We start from the raw sequence: 25,804 nt of genomic DNA, 5'->3' as shown, positions 1-25,804 counted from the left end.
GGTGAAATGTCACGTGTTCATTCCCTGCTGTCAATCAGCAAGGCCATGAGCTACACGTGACAGGTAGTACCAACCCACAGAGAGAGCTCTCAACAGCTTGAGATTCTGGGAAACCCTTTTTCTCTTAAAACAGAGAGGGCAAAAAGTGAAAGTTCTGTGATAAGACCGTCTAAATATTCATCAGTACAATAGGAGGGCACTGAATATTTCCAAGCCTTTCAAATCTTCTGATGCTGGCTAAAGCTTAATTTCTAAAGCCATTTTAGGAACCTGCACTTCTTTACTCCTGTCACACCTTGGGTTTTAGATATTCAGTAGCAGAAGTAATCATTATAAGCAGATACATGTTTACAGAGCATAATACAAGCAGACATCATTCCTCAGCTGATCAGATGCCTTGTTCTTTCTCTGTTATTAAAAAAAAAAAAGTCTACTGCAAAGCTATTTATTATGGTATTCTTCATTTTAACATAACTTAGTTTTGTTTTAACCTTTGTTTCATTTTATTTTTTTGGGTTTGATTTTTGTACCACTGTATGTATGGCAACAATCTGAAAAGTCTGGACTATGGCTTTGGGGTTTGAGAAGGTATAGCTTTTTTATTTTCTTGGAAAAAATTTTATTGAAGTAGAAATGTATATTTTTTTTAGGTGAGACATGATGTGGTGGGTTATGTGGGTTGCAGAGACCAAATCCATTTGTGGCAGATACAACGTCAATCACATATTCCCACCCAGGACATTGACTTATTTACGTCTATGCTTTGGGGACAACATCACTTGTTGGCTGTGAATTGCTAATTCATTATCTGTTTTTTAAGATAAACATGGAAGTTAAGATATAAAACTGAATACCATTACTGTACATCAGCTCAGGTTAATCAGACTAATGAACCTGAGTTAAGAGCAGATTTATACTCAGTCTTTTGTACAAACTTATCATTGAAAACAGAAGACCCAAATGAAAATCCAAAGAAATAAGTGAGCCTAAAAATAACCTTTCTTGATACACAAATAATGACACCATTAACAGAAAGGAAATAGAGTTCACATCTTTTACACACACACACACACACACGCATACACATATAGAAGTATATGCAGAGTCTGGTGGCAGGTGAATATGTGTGTAAATCGAGGATGTACTCTGTGACTATTTATCTGTCCAAATTCAGTAAGTTAAGGAAACATGTTCACATTCACCTTTTGATAACATTCTGATCTTGGGTTTTTCAGAGGTTTTATCTTTGTTTTTATCCTTTTCTTTTTCTCTTTCTGAGTCATCTTTCCTAGATTTATCATCCTCTTGCAGGCTGGGAAAACTGGAAAGCTGTAAATGAATTGATTCCTGTTGGGGAAAAAATATAATAATTTAGGGCCAGATTTAAGACTCTCTGTCTGGTTCCATTTTGCATAGAGGTTATTAAATACAGGAAAATGAAAGCCAGGAGCAGATTTTTTTTTCTTAAATGGTAAAAAAAATTAAACCTGTCAGAAAAATAATTTCCCTTTAGGGTGAATTAAACTTCAGAAGTCAATGGGAGGTCATGAGAAACATCTAGTACTAAAACTTAGCCTCATGAATATTAACTTTAAGCAAGTTACTTTCCCCTGGATCATACCTCTTATTTCCTCTACAGGTTTATTTTTAAACACTTAGGAAACATTTCCTTATCAGTCAGCTTACGTCACAGCCACTGCCATGTCTCAAAAAAAGGAAAAAAAAGCCTTTTGAGTTCTTTTTTATAATTCCTTATAAGGAGAAATCTGCACAAACATAGACAGATATTACGAATCATAATTACAGATAGAACAGACATAAAGGCCTTAATAGCCAATTTACAGTAAAAAGTCTGTTTTAGAGCTACATCAACAATGATTTCTACTATTTACAAAAACCAAGCTAGGTGCAGGAATCCCAGGTATGGATGATTATCACACCTCGTTTACAAACGCCATTAGTAAGTCATCGTAATATACGGTTAGAATCAGCATTGCCTTTTAGAAAAGGTAGAAAGCAGAAATATATTTCCCATCAATTAAATATAAATAATATTTTAATTTTTGTATCAGTCAGTTCTTTCCAAAATGTAAAATCTCTTGAACTGATGCTTTGTACACTATTGACCATTTACAGTATTGGGACTGGATCCACTTTTATATTTATTTATTTTACACTGGAAACAGATCGCCTTGTTTTAATCCACATATCAGCCATTGGGCTGATAACATGTTCACTGTTTTGAAGAAGAATGAGCCAAATCATAGCTTTTAAAAAGTTTTATAAAAAGCCTATCCTATGATTAAAACTATGACAAATTAACCAACATTAAACCTGCTTTCTCTTATGTAAGAGATCATTTGATGGGAAAGCTTTTTTCTACCAGTAACATTAAAATTTATGATGTGAAAGAAAAATATTCCCAATGACTAATAGTGTTTCTAACTAAACTAATGCTCCTGTACACGTGACTAAAGCAATGCTTGTACCTCCTCAAATTACGGCCATCTTGGGATCCTTCGGGTTCTTGATAAACCTGGCTAATCTAACAAGCATAAAACAAGACCACCAAAACCAAGTTTGTGTTTTAGTTGGGGCTCCATTGTGAACTCCTAGCTGGAATAAAAAGGCACCACAGCTGGAAAGACATATGATAGAGAGGAGGAAATAAATATTTCCTTCTCATGATAAATATTTATCTTAGCTAGATTTCCTGACATCTACGTGTTTATCCTGGGGATGGACAGACACAAAATATGTAAAACTGAGTGTAACTTGATTATAGATTCTTTTGTCATGTGATTTGGGACAGAAATGTCTTAGTCTGCAAAGGTTCAGGCTGATTTTAAGGTTTTGATTTGCTTCTGCTTGCTAAGGAAACAGCTGGAACATTTCTGGTTCAGAAAACACAGTTGGGGGTTGGGGAAGAATCAACTCAATAATTGAACAGGAGGGGAAACTGAGGGCACCAGGCCATCAGAGTGGTTGGTCTCATTGCTTCTTCAAAACCTATTGCATCCCCCAGCCTCTGTCAGTTTGAGTCTACAATCAAAGAGGCCTGGAAGCATAACTACAAGAGCAGAGGCTAAAAGACATCTTCCACCAAAAAAAAAAAAAAAAAGGACAAACTCACGCCACGTGTGGACAAATACTATTCTCAGAAAAATACCTATCTTTTCTATACGTAAATATATATTCTGGTGTTGAAAGAACACACAAAAGTGCTATAGAGTTGGTAAAAAACAATCTGTTATTTTTTAATATTTTTATTGATATGCTCAATAATAAAATACAAGTGTTAATAAATACATTGGTACAGGATAAGTTTATATCCAACAACAATAAAAGAATGATTCAAGTCACAGTAATACACTGATAGGTAAAGAATATAACATTAGAAAAGCAAAACTCCTTTAACTGAAGGACAGACTGAACCATCAGCTATGGGTCTGAGATCAAGTAATACAGGTAGCAAGAGTTTTTCCCACACAGGAAAATGAAGGCAGTTTTCAAATACTGTGAATATACAAATATTAGGGAAGCAATACAATCCATATACTGTTACTGTATACGTCTGCCAGGGTTCTCTGGGATTCAGTTCCCACATTTTGTAAGTGCCGATGGTACCTAATGAAGGCATTTGCATATAAGCTCAAAGGTCTGCTTCTTTATTCCCTAAAAAGTAACACACCCACTGGCTACCATGTGTGTCTGGGTATTTTCTGTCGGCCGCCTGCTCCCGCCACCCCTGAGCCAGTCAAAAGAGAGGTGTGCGAGTTCTAATTCTTTCCTACACAGCTAGTCTTGGTCACTGAGCTTGAAACCAGCAGGAACAAAGCACCGATTGCATCTTATTTCTCTGTACCAACTGTATGGAGAAACTAGACTTAGGTCCAGAACGGGCACTACATACAGATGATCTCTTAAAAAATTTCCTCCTGGTACCTTGTCAAATGGCATGAGAAGCAGATTAAGTCTCTAAAGGCTGTCCTCCTCTGCCTGGTATTAGGAGTAGGGGACAACTGGGGCATGACTTCTCCCAGAGTCTGTCATTCTGCAGAGTTAACATATATTGTGTGCAGTACATTATAAGCCATCAATCAACATTTAAAAATATAAGCCATGATAGTCACATCATTCCCCCTTTTCAATCTCCATTAGAAATAGAAGCACAAATAAAATGCTGAAGAAAAGCCACACATTTCTCAGAGCCCAAGTAAAATAAAGCTTGTGTATGAAACATAGTGATGGCTAGAGAAAGATAGCTGGTCCATGCCTTACGACATGAGTGGCACGGTCAGAAAATGAAGCTAGGAAAAAAAAATACTCTTAGGACAAAATCTATAAGGTATTTATTTTTGGTCCTTTTAAAGAAAGTGCTCTCAATGCTGTCTGTATCCATGAGAAGAATTTAGAGTATTTCAATTAAAATAAAAAGAGGAAGGCAAACAAGACCAAACAAAAATAATGATATCTTAATCAATTTGCACTCCCCTGGGCTCAGATAAATCATTTTGCTGTTGTCTTGACTTCTCGGATAAAATAAGGAAAATTTCAGCTGCTAGACTATTTTTTATAAAAGCTAATACAATGCCTAAAAGGCAAACAAAAATAAATATGACATGAAGTTCCCATTTGGTCACGGGAGGGTTTTGACAGAATCTGAATTTTCAGGCCCTAATAGTGTTGCTATAAGGAGCAAAAATAAGTGGAAGAGCCCACAGTGATATATAATATTAAATTCATATAAATTTAATAATATGAAATCCACCATCACCTCAGATTTCATTTCTGGACAATTTTTCCAGCATTCGGAAATCTCTAACGAAAGCCCATAAAAACATGTCTCCAAAGATTAATGCACCTTAGTCACTATTTCCAAAGTTTCATAAGAGCCAAGAGTTGTGTTTCTTATAGGCAAGTGCATTTTGGGGAAGTGAGAGGTAAGAATCTCCAATAAGGAAGGAGATGGGATGCTTAGGACTATATTTGGTTCAGTCTTATCAAGAGAGAGCCTTTGAGGAAATTCGGCACTACCGTGCTTACTTTTTAAGTTTTTTTTTTTTTTTTAACTAAATTCTTTTGAATTCCTTTCCATTTGCAGTTTTCAGAGAGTCTGGAAAAAAACAAACGTAATACTCTGTGACAAACTGTTAAGCTAGTTTAGAATGTCTCATAAGCAGAGGATAAAGCCGGAAAACTCTCTTTATTTCTTCTCCCCCAAAACTCTGTGTGATGCCAGACTCAGACCCATGCACACGAAGACAGATCCCACTCATGCAGTTAGTGAAAGTGCCAGGGGGTAATACCTGATCCTGAAGACTTTCCCCTCCTGGTCTGGCTGAGGATTCTTCACAAACGGCAAGACTGCGAGTCAGTTTACCTTTCCCTGCTCCTGACTGGGGAGGGGAAAGAAGAGGCAAGGCAAGGCGAATAAAGACAACAAACAGAAAACATTCTCGGGGCTGTCAATTCCTCACCACCCTCCCAGGACCTCCCAAACCAGATTCCTAAAACGAGCTTCAAATTGGCTGCCCCGTGCTGTCTGTCTACACCGGCTTCAAGATTCAGAGCCCCGTGTTGGTGGTGATGCAGGTGGAGGCGATTGTGAATAACGTGGATTTAAGGGGCACCTGTCGCAAATTGGGCCCCTCACGTCGGAAACATGTAAGGAAGCAACTGCTGCCATTTTGTGAACATACAAGGAGAGAAGGATGACAGAAATTAATTTCTGCTAAGACTGAGTCTGGGAGGGATCTGATTGAAAAGATGTTTAAGATGATGAGGGGAGGGACCTAAAACACACCGGCACCTGTTTACTCCAAGGGAGAAATCAACTGGCCAGACTAACACATCTGCCCCAGATTTTATTTAAAATGAAAACAAAAGAAGCTACTCATTTTGTGAAGCGCTGTCAAGTCCGCCATTGCGAAAACGGGATCAGACACATGCATCTGCGGCTATGGGAACCCTAAATGCTCTAACTGCAAAGCATACAGAGAGAGACAGAAAGACAAGTGTAGTGTCAACAGGACCTCGTTGAAAGCAGACAGGGCCAGTGGAGCCATCTGAACTGGCAACAAACCTGTTAACCCCCGTCTGAAATAAGCAACTGACAGCCATGATATCAGGTCAATGTGGCATCTCCAGAACCCTACCTTGGATTTTCTTCTTTCTTGGTTCTGAGCTGCCAACCGCCTCTGTATGTTAGAAACAAAGTCAAACAAACAAACAAACAAACAAACAGTAAACCAACAACCGGGGGGTGGGGGGAGAAGAGAGAGGGAGAGAGAAAAGAAGTGTCATTAGTCCAGAAATCAGTAACGTATTATAATCATTGTGGAAGGCTGCCCTGCCCTTTCTCCCTCAAACTTTTGACCTTTTAACTTTAGCTCCTTCTCCTTACAGCAGCAATTGGGTAGGGGGCGCAGGGAAGCCTGCCTTGAAGGCTTTGGACCATTTCGTGGTTATCTGCCTTTGTTCACTGATATACAAAAAGAGTTAACAGTTTGTAGTTTGGTTCAAATAAATCAATACAGGCTATTTGCAAGTAGTTTGTTTTCCCTCTACCAAATCTCTTGCTCTCATAAATCATGGTGTACTTAATCATATCACTCTTTCAGTACCGTCAATCATCCCTCAACCCCCCCAGTACTCCCCCCAACCACCCTTTTCTAGGGCTCGCTCTGTCTCTCTCTCTCTCTCTCTCTCTGATTGTGAATTCTAAGGCTTAGGTTTGTTTGCTAATATGAAGTGGACCTTTGCCTGCCCTCAAAGGTCCACAGAGCTCACATCTTTGATTTTTCTTAGTCTATCATGAGCTAGGTCTTTGGCTTTCCCAGAAATAGCAAATCCATTTTTAAAACTCAGCTAGCCTAAAGCTGCCTCTGGGAGAAACCATTCACAAACTCGTTGAGGTGGTCTGGAAATCACTCTGGAGATGCTGTGCACACATTCAGTCATTAAATACGATCTCTGGTTATTTTATTTATTTATTTTCATTTCAAAGGGCATTTTATAATACCTTTGGTCAGAAAAAAAAGTGATTAATATTTAGGAAAGGAGAGGAGTAGGTTTATGGATTTCCTACTCATTTACTAGTCAAACTCTTTTTTTAATATTGTATTTATTTATTCGTGAAGACACACAGAGAGAGGCAGAGACATAGGCAGAGGGAGAAGCAGGCCAGTGTGGGAGCCCAATGTGGGCCTCGATCCCCAGACCCCAGAATCATGCCCCGGGCTGAAGGCAGACGCAACCATTGAGCCATCCAGGTGCCCCAATACTACTCAAACTCTTAAGTGAAAAAAAAAAAAAACAAAAACAAATGAACAAACCTTCAAAGTATTCTGCATATGAAAGAAAGGAACTGCGCACAGTGGTGCCAGCCACAGAGACCGGGTTTCCAAGCTCACCTGCAGTTCCAGCTTCTCCTCTTCATCCAGGCTCTCGGATTTCACAATGCCATTCTCTGGGGTGGCCGAATCCTGCTCAGTCCCGCCCTCCTCCACTACTGCCCGATTCAGGTCTCCTGGCTCAGACATTCTCCCAGACACAAATTAAAACAACAAGGTGTGATGCCCTACAAGGTTAAGAAGTCAGAACATAAAGTCAGTGCGTGGTGAAGCACTTCCTATTATTCTTGTGGTGTTTCATTTCTCCCTTTGTATTCAAATTCAAACGAGCAACTCAGGCATCTCTGCCAATTTTATACGAAAGGAGAATAATAAGGCAAGATCAAATCCAGTACCCAAGTCAGATGCACGAGGCAGATTCAGCCGCCCTGTCCACACCCCCTCTGCACCCGTACACACACACTTGTGAATACACCTTCCCAGGGAAATGGGTTGACAAGTCTTAAGTGGAGACACAGAACTCCCACACATCTACCAGGCCCTATGCCTCAGGACAAAGTAGAAGAAAAAGAAAAAGAGGGTACTGCTCCAAGTCTTGAAGAGATAACCCTCAGTGGCTGAGTCAAGAGGTGGTATTGGAGTTCTGCTGCATGTCTAAGATGATTCAAAAATTATTTGCAAGTTTCAACCCATAGACAAGCTTTCCTGGGCATACGGAATACTGTGTACTCTAGAAGTAGGGGCAAAATCAATTTAAGAGCTGATAATTCTGTATAAGTACAGGTTCTAAATTTGCAATAAACCTTTCGGGCCAACATTTTTCAGGCTTCAAACTGACAGCTACATTATTAAAAGCAAGAGTGCTCTCCTGAGCTCCTGCCAGTTGCTGGTGCTGCACAGAGCCTGTGGAAGGAAGTCTCTGGCAGGCAGCTCTAATGAAGCTATAGCCACTGAACCCCGCTACTATAGACTCACAGTGTACTACTACACAGACACTGGAAATGGCTTTTCAAAGTTAAAGCCTGTTATTATTTTTTTTTCTCCCTACCTCCATACAACCCCTGACACTCCCCCTCCTGATATGCTGTCAAATAAGATTCATGAATAATTTAGCATTTACTTCCTCCTCAGTTTTTTTTTTTTTTTTAAGATGAGAGAGGGGAAAAAAGAGAAAGGAAAGAAATACAGAAGGAATGAAGGAAGGAAAAAGAAGAAAAAGAGAAAAGGGAATTGACATAGTGAAAGTCAGTTCTTCTGACCTAGAAAGTCAGTTCTTCCACAGAAATTCCCAAACAATGACTGTCCTCTTCCCAGTCATTACAACAGTAATGATTATTGGACAAATCAGGGCTATATGCGTTTGGGAGTGTTTAATCACCATTTACTAACTCAGTAACTTTATTTCCAACTGGATATAAGAAGCATAAGAAAAATCTAAACCACAGCAATTTCTGTTGCAAATTTAATAAGATCTACCATGACAGAACAGATGGTATCTAATGTTATCTTAAAAAAAAAAAAAATGCAGGCTTACTTGGCAAAGGATTATGGGAACATAAAAGGAAGAGTTTTCTAAAGGATGGTGGCTGGAGTCTGTGAGTTACTGGTGAGCAATGCTTTTAAGTGTGGGGAAATTTGAGGATATTCCATTCAGTGCATTCAGATGGATTCCTCATATTTCGGTGACACTGGCTGGGTTATGTGTGTAGTTAACAAAGGTTCTGTTTCTCCATGGCTAACAGCCTGTTTCTCAATGTATTGGGTAGAGGGAGGAGATGGGACTTCTGTTGCCCTAACTCTGTCTTCAAAGCATTTCAGCACAAAAGCAGATTGTGACTAGATTTAAAATGAAATGAACAAATTGAGCTCTAATTTTATAAACTATAAGCCAGTTGAGTCCCTGCTATAGATCCGGTCTGTTTTGGTTACACTGAATGACCTCTTCTATGCAAACAGGCACATTTATATAATAACAAAATACAGATGAGATGACAGCCAGACAACAAGGCCTTTACCTTTCGTGCAGAATTCCTGCTGTAGGTCTTGGCGACTTACTAGCGGCTTCTGTCGTTCTACACCGGGAAAATCCACACAATCGATCAGAGACAACTGGAGTCCCATGTCCCCATTAACAGTTCAGAATGCCCATCTCCATGCGATTCCCTTACACAGTTTGACACATCATCAACCTGAAAAAAGATGAAAAGTCAATAACAATAATTGCAATAGTCATGGTAGGGTGAAGGACCAAATAAATAAGATCAGATTTTGAACACTAATGACCAGCTTCCAGCAAATCACGTTCACAGCTTGATCCAGCCCCACCTGTCTCGGGCTGCCTGCTTCTTCTCTAATGAAGGCTACAGCCCGGCTGTTCAAGTCAGAGCGGCACCCACGCAGGGAGCTAAAATTAACAATTGCATTATGCACTGAAGATTACTCACTTCAATTTTAACCTTTTTTAGTGAAATCTCGCACTTTGTAGTTAAAAAAAAAAAAAAAAAAAAAAAACAAGCCTGTGTGTTTGCCTCAATGAGAATCCAGATCACCTATGCGCTAAAAAAGCCTTGCCTCCTTTTTTTTAACCAAAGTCTTTGTTTTCATTATAGATTAATATAATATACTTTAATGCTCTTTCTGAGACTCCTTTCTTTAGGAAAGTTATCCTAATGAGGCATATTTAAAGATTTCAATTTAACGGGCATTATCTATAAAAGTGAAAAAAAAAAAAGAAAAAAGAAAACTTTCACAAGGGCATGGCTGAGGGAGCATTTTCTTCCTCACTTACAGTTTGGAAAGAGTTCCTAATGTTCTCCCTGGGCAGTGAACGGGGTCCCCCCATTCCCCTCCCTCCCCATCAGGATTGTCACCACCAGCTGGGCATTCTGCTTGACAGCACAGAAAGACTGTCAGAGGGATTCAACAGATTTGCAAACTTTGAGCCTGTTGAGAAGAATCCATGCTATAATGTGCACTTTCTTTTTCTCACAACTCCTACCGGAGCAGCGGCAAAGACAGCTTGAATGCAGAGATGGATTCCTAATAATATTTGCCAAAACCAAGCGGTATCTCTCCCTTCTACTGCAACTCTAGGGCACACCTGCTAAATCCACCAGCATGCATACCTCTCCCATCACACACCCATCTTTGCAAACACTAAATGACTCTCAGTTATTTTGTCTCCAGTTGAAAAACACTCTCTGCCTCCCCCTTCTGCCCCCCTCCCTAGTTTAAATGAGCACAGCCGGTTCCTCACCGGATTTTACTGTGGTTATATTAACAACATATTGGATTACAACACCATTTGTTGTGCAAGAGAGAAACAACTGTTGAAGATGCGATCACTAATATAGTCAATAATTTCTAGCTATGACAGATAAGCGAACATGCATTGAGGACAAAAATGGATTGCTAATCAACAGTCATTTTAATTTTTCGATTTTGACCAGTTTCACCATGGCTACTATGACTAACACTTGATATTAAATAGAAGTCAACATGTCTTAAAATTACAATCTATTTAAGTAACCAGTCCATTATCTAATATGTCATAGAATAGGCACCAGTGATGAAATTACCACATGCTTTTTGGATTCTGTTTTCCTGTTCCCAAAGAAAATGAAGTTATCAAAGATCACCGAAATCTTTTTGTCTTCTTTCTCTGATCCTCATATTTGTACAGTGGCATTTAATCCAGCAGGCGAATGGCAATGCAGTTTTCAAATCTAAGCCTTAGATGCATTATTCCAGCCCCAGTAGGTGGATGCAAGATATAATTCTTTCCATGAAGAAAAAGGAAGAACAAACTGATATTCACGTAACCAACTAAGAGCGTGAACAGCCTGGATACATGTGTGTATGTAATTACCAGGACACGTTTTGAAATAGCACTGAGCTCTAAAGTCAGCGAGGTATTATTCTTGCATGCCTGAATCATAAAGTCATCATCTACCGAGATAAAAGGGAATATGGGCATATGGGAATGAGCAGAAAGGAACATATGGATCACAAATATTTTTGTAACTGATTAAAATTGTTCTCTTTGCTAAGAAAGCAGTGCCAGGAAATCAACCCTACTCCAGCTCTCTGTCCGCCAAACTACCCGACTCTTCCACTGCTATTTAATCTTAATCTGTTTAAATTTTTTCCCATGTTCACAAAAAGGCTAAATTATTTTTAACAAATATATTTTATCCGACATTTGATTAATGGATATACTGGCCAATTTTTAATTGTTATAGTGGGAGGGGTGGAGGGAGCAAAAGGAGACCCTATACAAATGCACAAAATAAAAGTTACTGTAGTTCTTTCAGTGGAAACAATATTTTAATCATAATTTAAGGGATAAGTATTTCTTTAGCAAAGGCAGTCAATCGCTTGCAAACAAGCTATAGGAAATTGATCAGCAGCACTGTCAACTGTTTACGATGAGGAAAATAAGGAAAAGCACTACCACTTCTCATTATATTTATGTTATCTCTTCTCGAGGTTACTTTAGAGTTGAAAAAAGGAGCAATTGTGGGATCATGGGGATAAGAAAGCCAGTGAAAGGGGAGCAAGGCACAATGCTGGACTGTCACGTGGAGAAAACTCAGGATTAGGTTCAAATTCCAGGAGTGATTTAGTTCTCAGCGGATATCTAAAATGGGAAATTAAAGTTGAATTCTATTAGCAAGTTGGGAAGGTCACTTTATTAGTCACTTTCCTCATAATCCCTTCAGTAAAAATGAACACAGGATGACTAATCTTATACCAAGTCAATATAGGTAATGCATGATGAAATGCTACAATCAACATGTATTTATTTGAACAATTGAAATATTTCTCCCCTAATGTATTGCTCCTTCTTCTTTTCTTTTTTCTTTTTTTTTTTAAGCTGGTCAAAGTTCTGCAAATGTATGCCACTTATAAATTGTGGTAATACAATTTGTCAGCTGGCTGTGTGAGGTTTTACCGTGACACCTTAGAAACTAAAGGTACATTCTATTCTCAAAACAGTTACTCTGTTAATGCTTTAAAATATTCTGAGTATGTAAAATTAAGTTTAAAGAGTAAAAAAAAAATTGGAAGATGATCCTTTCAGAAATGAGATCCAATATGAGATGAACAGGGTATATATACTAACATCTTCAGCAAGTTGGAAATTTTCCCAGGGTAACAAAACCATCAATAACAAATTTTCACATAAGTTTCATTCCCCCCCCCAAAATTTTCTTTATCAATACAAGAAATGGTCAACCAGGAGGTCTATCCTTTAATTAAACTCTTTGGTCAACCCCATGCACAGGCATGCTATGAGATTCTTGAATTACTCTTGCAAATACCAAAATAACCAGACAATTGTTTTGTAGAAAGACCCTAAGGGCATGTTTAAGAAAAGGAATTTTCATACTAGGGTTTTAGGGGTAAAAATATTTTACTGAATATTCTTATTTGAATTTTTTAAAAAATTTATTTATTTATTCATGAGAGACAGAGAAAGAGGCAGAGACACAGGCAGAGGGAGAAGCAGGCTCCCCGATAAGCAGGGACTCGATCTCAGGACCCCGGGATCATGACCTGAGCCAAAGGCAGATGCTCAACCACTGAGTCACCTAGGTGCCCCTCGTATTTGAATTTTAAGAGCTTTGCAGCTTGTAAACATGTAGTAGATCATATGTAGAATATCACGTTTTCTTCTTTAACCGGTATAATAAACTAAATGCTAACATAACTTAGATCAACATTTAGCAAAATTCCAATAATGAGCATAACTGATGTCACAGTTTTGGACATAAGAACAGCCCTACAATAATCACAAGTGCCTTTAAAACAAGAGAGGTCTGATCTCCGTAAAAACAGCCAATGGAAAAAAGCCGATGTTTCCATTGTTCATTCTTATAACAAGTCTTATGGAACGTATACCATGTGCAAGGGTGTTCTACATTATGATAGGGTATTCAAGTCAAGTAATACAATCTCAACAAAACACTTTTTTTCTAAAAATACAAAAGAAAAGTTAAATACCTTCTAATGGATCCACATGAGAAATTTTAAGTAATTAAGTAATTTTCATTTTCACCATCCACTTTGTGATTATTCATGCAGTGGAAAAGAAAGATGATTTTTGCTTTTATAATTCTTAAATATTTCCTCAGTGTATCTCAAAGGCAAGAAATATAAATTTGGGAAAGGAGTCTAATGCACTGGATCTCAGAGTAAGTATTTGGAAATCCCCAAAGAATGAACAAATTGATGAAAGTAATGACATTAAATGTAGCTGGGGCTGATAGAAGATTTTACATTTGGGTTCCAGAAAAACAGGTTACATCACTTAGAATTTTTAGCTTAGACATGAGAAGACTTAGAAAGGACATCATAGCTATTTTCAAATGCTTAAGGAATATTCAGAGAAAGAGAAATTAGCCTTGGTCTTCCTCCAAAATTTAGAACTAGGAAAAAGAAAGAAAAAAATAGAACCTACCTTTTTAAACATAGAACTACCATATGACCCAGTACTTCAACTCCTAGATGTATATCCAAAAGGACTGACCAGATATATGTATTTGTATACCAGTATTCATGGCAAAATTACTTCTAACAGCCAAAGCGTTCAAAACAACCCAAGCGTCTATTGACAGATGAATGGATAAACAGAATGCACTATACACATGCAATGGGATATTACTCAGCCTTAGAAAGGAATAGAATCCAGATACATGCTACAACATGGATAGACTATGAAAACATTTTGACCCAGACACAGAACAAATATTGCATGATTCCACTTATATAAAGTATGTAGAATAGGCCAGTCCATAGAAACAGAGAGTAGATGTTTTTAGGGGATGGAGGTAAGGAGGAAAGGAGCTGCTGTTTAATTCGTACAGAGCTTTTTGAGGGATGATGAAAAAGTTGTGGGTATAGATGTGGTAATGGTTATGCAACACTGTGAATGCATTTAATGCCACTAAATTGTACATTTAGGAAAGGTTAAAATGACAAATATCATATTATGTATATTTTATTGCAATGAAAAAGAAACTACAAAACCTTTTTCTTCCTGAATATGATATAAATCACAAGTAAACAAATCAATATACATACAAAGGCATCAAAGGCAGAAAATGACAGTACAAGAGGAGGAACTATCATTCTACTTTACAAATTTCCTCTGATGTGTCGATAATATATACATGTAAAGATGGGTTCTGTGGATATAAGCCGCCCAGGTTTGTACTTGTCTGACATAGATACCCAATAAAGGGGACCATCATCACCATATCACCATCTTAGCAGTCTTGTTTTTGGCAAGATAAGCTTTGCTATTTAATTTATTTTATCCAATGTGGACATTCCAAGAATAAAGAGGATAGGATGTTTCGTTCTGGTGGAAGGTTCTGCCAGAATCAGTGTGTGCGTGGCCAATGTGTTTTCACCCATACCAGGTAACAGACACTGCTTCTAACTGAAAAAAACAATTCTGGGCACATTCTTAGTGTAATGCAGACATGGGGCTGTCAATAATTTGGATGAGAGAGCTGGATGTAACAAAGCAGCTGGTCAGTAGGAGCTGGTCATGTCAGGGACTCATTTTTTGCTTATTTTTTATTGTAGAAAAGGAGAATTTTCTGACCAAAATCAATGCCGCAGAGAACAGCGCTAATAACCCTGCTGCCATAATTGAAAATAATCCAAGACTCTGAGAAAGCATTGAGGATGATATGGGCCTTACTCTGTGATCACTGGGACTGGGACTATTCTTGGAGATTTTAAATAGTCTCAACTTTCACAATCCATACCACCTTTATTTCCTATCCCATCTTAGAGCCTAGAATTTACATTTACAAGGTAATATCATCTATCTCTAGTCAGGTCCGATCTTAAAGAAAAAACAAATGTGCAAGTACCCAGAGACCCACAGCACTGCAAAGACTCTTGATATCAGCCAGTCTAGCCCACATTCCATCAGTGACCTGGGCAAGATCCACAAAAATATAGTGACCGGGTGGGGTTGAAAACACTGTCATTTTGATTGGGGATCAGAGCTCTTGTTAATACCATGTTCCTCTAGGGACGACTCTCTTAGAAATCTAGACCAGGCTCACCTAATCTATGCATTTAATTTTCAGGATAGTGCAAGAGAGACCAATAGATTGTTTTTCACTAGACCACTATCTTCCTCTCACAGGAGCCAGTAAATACTGCACAGAAATTGCACAAATACAGCGTCTGATGATGGTGTTTCTTCTGATTTTATCCCTAATATTACATGGACATATGTAGTTTTCTAGACATTTTTCTTAGTCTTTCTCTTTTAAAATCCTAAAAGCTCATAAACCATAATTATCAGAATGACCTAAAGTTATCTGCTAGCTATCTGCCCAATTTCCTCCTTCTACTTGTAGAACTCACAGTACCCATCTTTCCAGAAGCCATACAGGAAATCGCATGCCTGCAGGATTCTCAGATAAAGTGTGCTCAGGGTTTGCAGGAAGGCATTATAAATTTTTAATGTGGAACAATTAATTAGAATCTATACTGGTGCCAGAACACATGTAACCTTTAGAAATTAATGTCTCCCTCCCTGATCTTCAGGCAAAAAAATCAGGATCTTAGACTTGAGGAGTTGCCTTGTAATTCCAAGTATAACTAAAACACAATTTTTATGAACTTAAATAACACTGCTGGGATCTTGTTGATGGTGATACCATGTAACTTTGCCAAAACAAAAATGTTCCTAAATAATTAGATTTTCCAGAAATCCCACTGAGTTACACATTCATCCTACATATTTCTCTCAATATCCCTGTACTGTGATCTTCTACAACAAGCCATCCTATTTCAGGGATTGGGGGGTGATCAACTGAAATGGTACTCTTGCTTGGGTGTTATTCTTCTCACAGGTGCTCAAACATCCATATCCTAAATTCAGTCCAGTTCAATACAGTATTCAAAAATGTCCTCTTTTGGAGGATCTTGAAGCCAAGAAAATAATCCATTATCTATTCTCAGTTATTTGTACTGGAGACACCCTGTAATGGAGTGAGGATTTGTCATAAAATGCACATTCTCAACTCTGGCTTAACAGATTCAAAATTATAAAAATTCATCATGAAGCAAATAGGCACTTCAAAAAAAGAGAGGGGAGAAATATTAATTTTATTCAGCACATGTGACATGAACTCTTCGCCTTCATTCCTACAAGAAGTAAAAGAAGCATCTGTCACTTCAGAAACAATGAAACTTAACAAATGTGACGCAATGATAGGTGGCAGAGTGGGAGTCATTAAATGTTTGAGTCATTAAAATCTTTCTTGCAGAAGAGAAGAAAGGAAGAGACATGTAGATAAAATGAATAAAAGCAAAGATAAATTGATAAATTGTTACTCTGTCAGATGTTTGAAATGACCATAAAATTCATGTTTTTCCCAAATGTAAATTAGGAAAAATAAGAGGTTTTCACTGCAATGGTATCTTTGTTTTCCCTTATGTCAACATGTAGTGTTTGGTGCTATAGATTATGAATATTTCACACCTTAATGTTGCTTTTTCAGAATTATCATTAGCTAACATCGTTACCAAACCTAATCAAAAGGATTAACACAAGAGTTTAAATTACCCACCCATGATTTCACCTCTGCCTCCCCCGCACCCCCCAGCCCACAGCAGAAGAATAAAAAGGTTTTCCAAGGGAGGGAGGAAAGCAATCAAAGGGTGCTTCCCCAAAATAAAATGCTGAAATGTCCTAAGGTCTTTAGGGTCTCTGATTGCAGGACAGGCGTGCTCTACTCCCAAAAGGGAGGTAGAGAAGCAGGAGGGAGAGGTTTAGCAGAAATGGATGAATGCTGCCATCCTAAGTACAGCACGGGGAATTTCAGGAGACTCGGGCACAGAGGGAATTTCTACTTATGGAGGGTACCACCTCTCTGGGCTTCATTGTGTGTTAGCATCCTAACAGCAAGCTCTTTCAACAGAATCAACAACCCCACCAACAAATGTTTTTCTTGAGTATTTACTTTGACATGGATCATTTTGGCCTGTTTTCCCTAGATTATGACATTTTGTCCTCATATCAACCACCCCATTCACTGCCAGCCTATCACGGGGAAGACAGCAAGCTGCCTACTTGTCCTGTCTCTTAAGTGTGAAGTCTGCTGGTTGTTGACTCCTTCAATCACTGAATCTCCCAAGTCTTAGAAATGCAAATGAGTCATTTTTTAACAAGGCTCCCTATTTGAATCAAGTACTAAAAATCACTCTCCCCCCACTATTACATAAGTAGCACAGTGGTAGAGATTTCTGCTTAAGTCTACTTCTAGATTAACTTCAGTGCTATGAACAATGCCTGGCATGGAGTAGGGCTTGTTGCCTCAGTGAAGGAAAAGAAGCTCCAGATCTGTCTGCATTCTAATCAGTGACGACTGGGGGACTTTTCTGGGTTTCTGCTTTCTCCACCTAAAAGCCAAGGCATCTAATCACTCAGAGACCTACTTATCAATATGGTAAGGGTTAAGGTACTAAAAGGTAAAAGACAAAACCATGACATGTTTCTGAATGTATGGATCTCAAGACGGTTCCTGTCTGGCTTTGCTCTGATAGTGAGCCTATGCACTGGCGAGAGAGCATGGGAGCTTATTTATTGAGCATCTACTGCATGGGACATTCCATGACCTGCTGGATAGGATACCAGAGAAAGGAAAGAAATTATCCTGGACCCGAAGGAATTACCAATCTACCTAGAGAATTCGACAGACAAGAGATTCGAGAGCAAAGCAATCCAGACTAAAGCATTTAACACAAGCGACATACATGTACAAGGTTTTTTCAGTCTTCTGTTCTCAAAGGATGATTTTGACAGCAATCTTAAGGGAACCAGTAGATACAATTAACAGAAAACAGACAATCAAAGACATTTTTCCTAAAGATCAAAAGAAAATGTTGGTCCCCTGAATGGAAGATACACATGGCAGGCAAGTTTCTTCAGGTTGTTGGTAGTTTCTAAGTTTTCTTGAGAAGAGTGATGGCATCAATCAAATGCATACTTATCATAAGTCAGCTGGCCTTGCTCACATTTCCAGGCTAATGGGGTTATAGCAGTAGTGCCTCTCATCTCTTCTGAATCTACCTACCTCTTTGACTGATGACATGAGGTTTCTGTGAGTGCTCCCCCTACCGAGCTCCCACCCAAATATCAGGACGCCTCTCAGGATGAAGCGCTGTGCACTTCAGGTGCAGTGGCATTCACACCACAAAGAAGATGATCCATCTCCACCGCATGTGCCAGCTCTGCCCCCTTCTCCAATGCAAGAGCCTTTGACTTTTCCTGTTGTGTTTTTCCCTTCTCTATACCACCTAACATAGTTCTACACAAAATCACGCAGTGACAACCCTACAAACCCAGTCGTGAAAACTAAAAAGCCGCTGTGCTGAGGTCAACACATTTGCTAGCAAAGAATAGAAGTGCCCGATAAATATTTCCTGCTAGCCTCAGACTTCCATAAGATGATGCCCCTAAAAGACTGGGTAAATGAATGCCTTTGACACTGGCATGTTTTGGGTTCCAATGGGTGGCAACATTGTGTTAGAATTTTTCCTCACCACAATTAAATCTCTAGAAAGCCTATTTCAAAGGTCGATGTAGGAGAGCAACTGCAAAACCACCACAGGACAGGTGTGCGTTCAGCATCTCAAGTGCTGAAGAAGTGGTAAAAGTGCTTCAGATGATGCCTCCTCTTCTGGAGGACAGAAAAGCAGTCAGCAAGTGGAAGGAATGATTTATCTACATAGAAAGGCAGAGACTTGGGTGGAACAAATGTATAAGAAATGAAAACCAACATGCAAGGCAGTGTCTCCAAGCTTTTATTTCTAAGCCACCAAGAGTTTGGCTTGATCTAGATCCTGCTCTAAATATAAGCATTCTGAAGAAATGTTGTAGATGACTAATGTGGCCACTGGAATGTATCTTGGACTGGTGATGTGCTTAACTCACGGCAGAAATGTGATCCACACCAGTTTGTTTAAAGGAGAAGTGGGTATTTTCAGGAAACCTACAACCTAGAGTCTGCATTTTTGTGGCGCCCAGAGCAGCCAGGAGACGTATGAACTGGTGTGTGCCTGCTTGTGTTGGGTGGGACTCCAGCTCTAGGGCCATCTGTGACAATGCTTTTTGGACCCCAGATGCTACACTTGGAAAGTACATGTGGTTGGTCCTTTGAAAGAGACGGGCTGCAGTTTAAAGCTGGCTTGCCTGCGGCCACTCAATGTCAGAACTGCAATCACATGAAAGGCTAGTCAGACACGATGCTGTCTCCCTGCTTCTCCCTGTCCCAACCTCATGCAAAGTTTTTATTATTTTTTTAACAAAATGTTTTCACTTAAAGGGACAGTTAAAAGTTAAAGAGTTAGTTGCATTCATTCAAGACTACAAGCATTTGCAGGTGAATACCTTCTCCTTTGATGGACCCTCCTACCTTGGATGTTCCCTGTACAAACCTTCTGACAAGACCCTTTAACCCTGAGAAACCCACATCAAGGCAAATGGGCTTTTTGCTCTTTTAAATTCTCTATATTTTTAAATATCTAATAGATTTTGATAAACTTATAAAAATATGAGCTTTCACAAGCTCTGTGAGATATTACAGCCTGCTGGGGTTAGCCACTGATGAAGAAAGAGAACAAAATAGGTTCTCAAAGCACTCTGTGAAAGAACTGGCAGAAATGATCAATGCAATTCAAAAGACACATGAGCAGTCTCAACACAAGAGTTGAGAGATGTCAGCGTGTGGTCCCAGGGCTGACTGTTCCTGTGACTCTTGAGTTGTTTGCAGGAATTCCCAAGGCCATGGGGAGATTGAAGATTTGGGGTCATTTTATTTATGGATTCTATAATCCCTAAACTAAGAGCCTTGAGGGGGTTTATCCATGCTATACATGTGTCGAATCATTAAAATGAAATAGTCTTGAAGCTTACTTGCTTTCTAGGCACTTCAGTAGAAGAACACTGATAGGAACCTGACGCAAATTGACATTTCTATAAGGCATGAGGCCATCTCACCCACTTCAGTGTCTCTGCTAGGCAACCTTGCACTTAAAAAATCAAATGGATATAGCATCTCTACAACAAAGTAGGACAGCCTGATCCCTAGAATGAGGCTGGAAATTGATATCGCACCAAAGAACGAAAACATATGTGAATTCAGTTATTAAAAGTTTGCAAGAATGTACATCCGGGCTACAGATTGGAAATGCCAGGCTGAAATTGTCTGGGAAAGAAGCAAATTTGTGATTTGATATATCACAGAAATAAAATATTGGCCAATCTTATGTAACATGCAATACTCAGCTTTTGAGCTCCAGGCTTATATGTGATACCTTCAAGATTTTAAACATAAATAAAAAAGAAGTCAGTCATTTATTCATAATACATAGTAAGACATGCTCAGAAGTAGAATCTGTTTTGCTGGATATGGTCTCCTTCATAAAAAGTCCAAGACCTCAACACGGGGAAAAACTATACAGTGGGGAAAAATATCATAACCTTTCTTTACTCATAATGGTAAATTAGAAAGGAAGAGGAAGGAGGTGGGGATGGAATGAAAGGAAGAAGGCAGGCAGGCTGGCCCAACTGTCAGAAACAACATGTGAAATTTACCTGTGAAAATAGAACATGGACTATTTGGAGGAATGCATGATGAAGCCTGCAAAAAAAATAATTTTCACACATAGATTTAAACACAGAAAAACAAAAAGAGTCAATCATCCATTATTATTAACATTTAAACAGAGACAAGAGTGTTCATTAAATAAACAATGTGTTAGGGATAGCATTGCCCTGTATTTGCTAAAGTATGGTATATGGGAAAATATGCTCTATACTTCAAATGATTACATATTTTCTCTAAAAAATAAAAGAAGATATAAGGGAAGTAAAGAACACAAGGGGATCTTGTTACCTTCCAAAGTAATCTACATGAAGACAAGAAAAGTAATTTGATGTATAAGTGCCAATAAATTCTAATTATATTAACATAAATAACTAGCCTCACAAGGTTTACATACTAAGGAAGGATGAAAGTCTGTCTATCTATCTATCTATCTATCTATCTATCCATCCATCCATCCATCTATCTACTGAGGAAGAGAGAGTGAGGGATGAGGAAAGAATGAAGGAGGGAGGGAAAGAGGTGCAAGGAGGGAGAGACAGAGACAGAATGCATGTGTGCTTGTGCATATATAATTTGTCCAGGCATTTGAAACAATCCTCTGTGGTCTAAAACTATATTTATAACCTCCATTTTAATTCTGGAAATACAGGCTCTCTGTTGAAAACTCTACGGTCTAACTATTCCTATGAGGCTCGCACACACCCACAGATGCCAATTTCAGGTCAGGTCACAATTATTCTAATTCTCAGAGACCCCAGCATGAGCAAGAGGATAGTAACTCATGAGCAGAACATGTAGGCTCTTCCCTCTGCTGACAATCCACTGGACTCACCAAGATGCCAGACTTAAGGTGATTCTGCAAACCTCAAAAAAGTGCTGCCTATCTAGATGCTCCCTCGTGCTGTAGCATTTAGACATGAATTTAATCAGCCACATTTTGGAAGACTTTGTTCTTAAAAAAGTGCTGTGGTTACAAGTAAAAACCTTCCTCATTACCTGGCCTTCTCTGGGAGCAACCTGGTTGAATGGCCTGGGCTTTGTTGCCAGTTTTGTGACATGGCATCATTATTAAAAACTGGTTAGAAAATTTAGGAAGCTTTCTTTGAAAAGGTATTAGGATGCAGCATTTTCACATATTTTATCTTTTCAAAAGTTGTGCGAATGAGTCAGGAGTAAATTTATTGCTTTTTGTTTTTTCTTTTCTCCTTAAAGCGTTATGGCTGAATTATTTGGGCATGCCTCTTAGTGGATTTTCAAAAATAATTGCAGGGTTTTCTTGAAATAAGTATTGGAGCAAGTTTCTTTTACGACTAGCATTAATAAGTTACCGATATTATATTCACCATGGCCTATTTATTTATTTAAAGATTTATTTGCTTATTTATTCATGACAGACACAGAGAGAGAGAGAGAGAGAGAGAGAGAGAGAGAGGGGCAGAGAAACAGGCAGAGGGAGAAGCAGGCTCCATGCAGGGAGCCTGACATGGGACTCGATCTTGGGTCTCCAGGATCATGCCCTGGGCGGAAGGCGGCGCTAAACTGCTGGGCCACCAGGGCTGCCCCACCATGGCCTATTTAAAGTGTACCCTCCAGCCTTCTTAATACAAACTCTATCTACACCTACACACACATGAACACACACACACCTGGGATATATGTACATAGAGAATGCAATAAATACAATATTTCTTAGAAGTAATATATACAGCTTTCCCCAAGAATTGTGGCTGCAATTTTTTTCTAGCCTTATTTTAATAGAGATATGTTCCCACAAAAATGAATACTTCAATATTTAGGACTACTCCTCCCCCCAAAATGGATAAAACAAAGTCATAGATGATACAGGGATATTCTAGTCACCATTCCTGGTACACCACTGCTGTAAGCCCAGTATATAAAGATATGCCTTTTTAAAATCAGTGTCTATTCAAGGATATATTTGGTGTCCAAATGCTGTCCCATTGCTGGCTCCCAGAGTGCATTATTTCAGAGAGCTGCTATATTGATATCATTCAAAATTTCATTACAAGTTAAGATACTGTACCCTCTAATTCCCCATTTCAAACTAGATTGTATTTCCCTTTAACTATAAGAATCTTACAGTGCCTCTTTCCTCTTTTCTTTTAATGCAGCACCTCTCCAGAATGTATTAAGAAGTAAGCCAAGCTTGCCATTTGCAACAATGTGGATGGAACTGGAGCGTATTATGCTGAGCAAAATATGTCAATCAGACAAAGACAATTATCATATGATCTCACTCATATGTGGAATTTAAGAAACAACACAGAGGATCATAGGGGAAGAGAGGAAAAAATAAAACAAGTCTAAATCAGAGAGGTAGACAAACCATAAGAAACTCTTAGTCATGGGAAACAAACTGAGGATCACTGTAGGGGAGGGTGATGGGAGATGGGGTAACTGACTGATGGACATTAAGGAGGGCACGTGATGTAATGAGCACTGGGTGTTACAGGAAACTGATGAATCTCTGAACTCTATCTCTGAAACTAATAATATATCATATGTTAATTAATTGAATTTAAATAAAACTTTTAAAAAAAAAAAAGAAGTGAGCCAAGCTACAGATGGAGCCCAGCTTTCAAAGAACATTGCAAAAAAGACTTGTTTCTTTAGGAAGAATCCATCAGTTACTTATCTCTCTTTTACATAAGTTATTTAAAAACAGGGACTATCCCTATTTTTATTGTACTGAAACACCAGACATTTAGTAATGGTTTGAGGAAGTACTAATTTAATAAATTAACACATAAATGTAACAAGTCATGAGATTACAGTGCCTTGTCATGATGCAAAACTGTGGAGGTCTCACTTTCAAATTAGCAATTATGTCCCCATTATCATTGCCATAAATCACATTGGTAAATAAAACTATTTTTACCGTGATAGAATTTAAGATTTTACATAAAAATGAAGTTAAATGCTAATATGAACAGAGTCAATTTGAAACAATTCCAATGCATCTATTGGATACTCACTCTGTGCCTGACATTATTTTGATGAAAAATATCATATAAATGGATTAATCCTTAAATATTTCATTTTGGAGTGGAGAAAGCTGAGTCAGAGAGACATGAAGTAACATAGCCAAGATTTTACGCTAGGAAAGGGTGGGGTTAGAGTTCAAATTCTGACACATGGGTTCCCAAACTTCAACTTTAACTGCAACACTTTGAAATGAGTGAGGATCACAGGTTCCACAGGCCAGATAATAAATAATAATGGGGTCCCAAAGTGATGCCAGGAGTGACTCATGAGATGGAGGGTATGTGCATGATGATACCTTTCTAAATATTCTCAAGTGAAATTTTTTTACTCTTATATTTAAAAAAGTAAACAAAAAGATAGAGAAGAAACCAAAAAAATAGTGAGTGAATAACACTGCAAGTAACTAATTTGCAGTGTTAATTGCACTGTCCAGCATGTTTGTGGGGCAATGTAATTATCTATTTAGTCAGAAAACACAGAAGTAAAGGTAATGAAGAAAATTGTTAATAAAAGCAGAAGTATAGAATAAGTACATCTAATCCAATGTGCAATAAAAGGAGCTAAGTCTATGAAAACACATTTTCATGGAGATCAAGACAAATGGATGTCAAAGACAAAACTGATGAAAAATACCCTACACACAAACCAATGTAATAAAAATTTTAAATCTACTTTTAAAATGCCAAAATAATAAACATTTAAATTATCGCAACATATCTTTTGCACTTGGAATAAATATCAAAATCAATACAACTCAATTGCATTTAAAAATCAAGTCATCTGGGCAGGCAGGGTGGCTCAGCGGTTTAGCACTCCTTCAGCCCAGAACATGATCCCGGAGATCTGGGATCAAGTCCCACATCAGGTTCCCTGCATGGAGCCTGCTTCTCTCTCTGCCTCTCTCTCTCTCTCTGTCTCTCTCCCTCTTTCTGTCTCTCATGAATAAATAAAATCTTTAAAAAAAAATCAAGTCAGCAACAACTGCAAGTGAGACTGCCCTCAAATTTCTTAAGAATTTGAAGATATTTTTATACAGAGCCACTGACTTGAATATTGTGTTTTAAACTGACTTCCCTCTATGAGAAATCAGCCAAAAAGTGCCAAGGAAAATTAATAGTATGTAGAGAGCATGTAACTTCACTAAAAGAAATGTGATTCCCTTCTACATTGTTGATTTGGATTCAGAGAAAGGTACACGGGTGACATCTGTAATTGTATATAGCATTCTCCCTGTATACATCTATTCAACTCTTTTACTGAGCAGTCCCCATATAGGTTTGTCACTTTTAAACAGCTCCAGCCTGCAGCCACTGTTCTTTGAGGGCAAGGCTGGACCAAAGGTCTGAGAATTTGGAGAAAGACCAGTTGAGCCCTTATACCACGAGCAATGATCTGGGTATTTTCTAACATCACAACACACATCATTATGTTTTCCTTTCAAAGCCATAACAAACAGAATAAATTGAATACCACTCGTTTAATCTACATACTCTTAGTAAATACCTTGGTAGAAACAGGGGGAACAGAGACAACTAGAATATAACCCGCCTCTCCTGGAGGACTCGGACTTGAGGGGGGACTTGTATTAATTGTTTACAAAATTGGGTAGAGTCTGTTAGGTGGGCAAAAACGAGGGCGCTTCTCAGTAGGAGAGGATAGTTTCATGAACTCATGTCATGTTTACCCAGAGAATTTATTTCTGGTTTCTCAAATATAGGAAAGAACTTATCCTGAATATTTGATATGATCTCTTAACCTCCAAATGGATGTGTTTACATTACATAAAACGACTTGATT

At 38.4% G+C, this 25,804-nt stretch overlaps 1 protein-coding gene across 26 annotated transcripts in view; it reads right to left on the bottom strand.

Moving 5' to 3' along the window:
• The window catches only part of ARPP21 (cAMP regulated phosphoprotein 21), a 155,673-nt gene that overhangs the window by 104,135 nt on the left and 25,734 nt on the right, over positions 1-25,804 (bottom strand). For 13 of the 26 annotated variants that reach the window (XR_005376835.1, XR_005376836.1, XM_038570341.1 and 10 more), the window contains exons 1-6: positions 9,639-9,738; positions 9,371-9,544; positions 7,416-7,582; positions 6,159-6,200; positions 5,310-5,399; positions 1,203-1,347 (exon numbers count right to left, since the gene is read on the bottom strand). Coding sequence is in view for 24 of the 26 variants with exons in the window: in XM_038570341.1 (XP_038426269.1) it covers positions 1,203-1,347; positions 5,310-5,399; positions 6,159-6,200; positions 7,416-7,544 (406 nt within the window). In the remaining 2 variants the exon portion in view is untranslated. Of the gene's footprint in view, positions 1-1,202; positions 1,348-3,250; positions 5,117-5,309; positions 5,400-6,158; positions 6,201-7,415; positions 7,583-9,370; positions 9,545-9,638; positions 9,812-10,933; positions 11,243-25,804 lie in introns of those variants that run through there. The other 13 variants (XM_038570345.1, XM_038570349.1, XM_038570346.1 and 10 more) reach the window with 6 other exon arrangements.

The sequence above is a fragment of the Canis lupus genome, chromosome 23 (genome assembly GCF_011100685.1).
Source record: "Canis lupus familiaris isolate Mischka breed German Shepherd chromosome 23, alternate assembly UU_Cfam_GSD_1.0, whole genome shotgun sequence".
NCBI classification, from domain to species: Eukaryota; Metazoa; Chordata; class Mammalia; order Carnivora; family Canidae; genus Canis; species Canis lupus.
The sequence above is the reverse complement of the archived record's forward strand: the minus strand, read 5'-3'. Positions and strand labels throughout refer to the sequence as shown.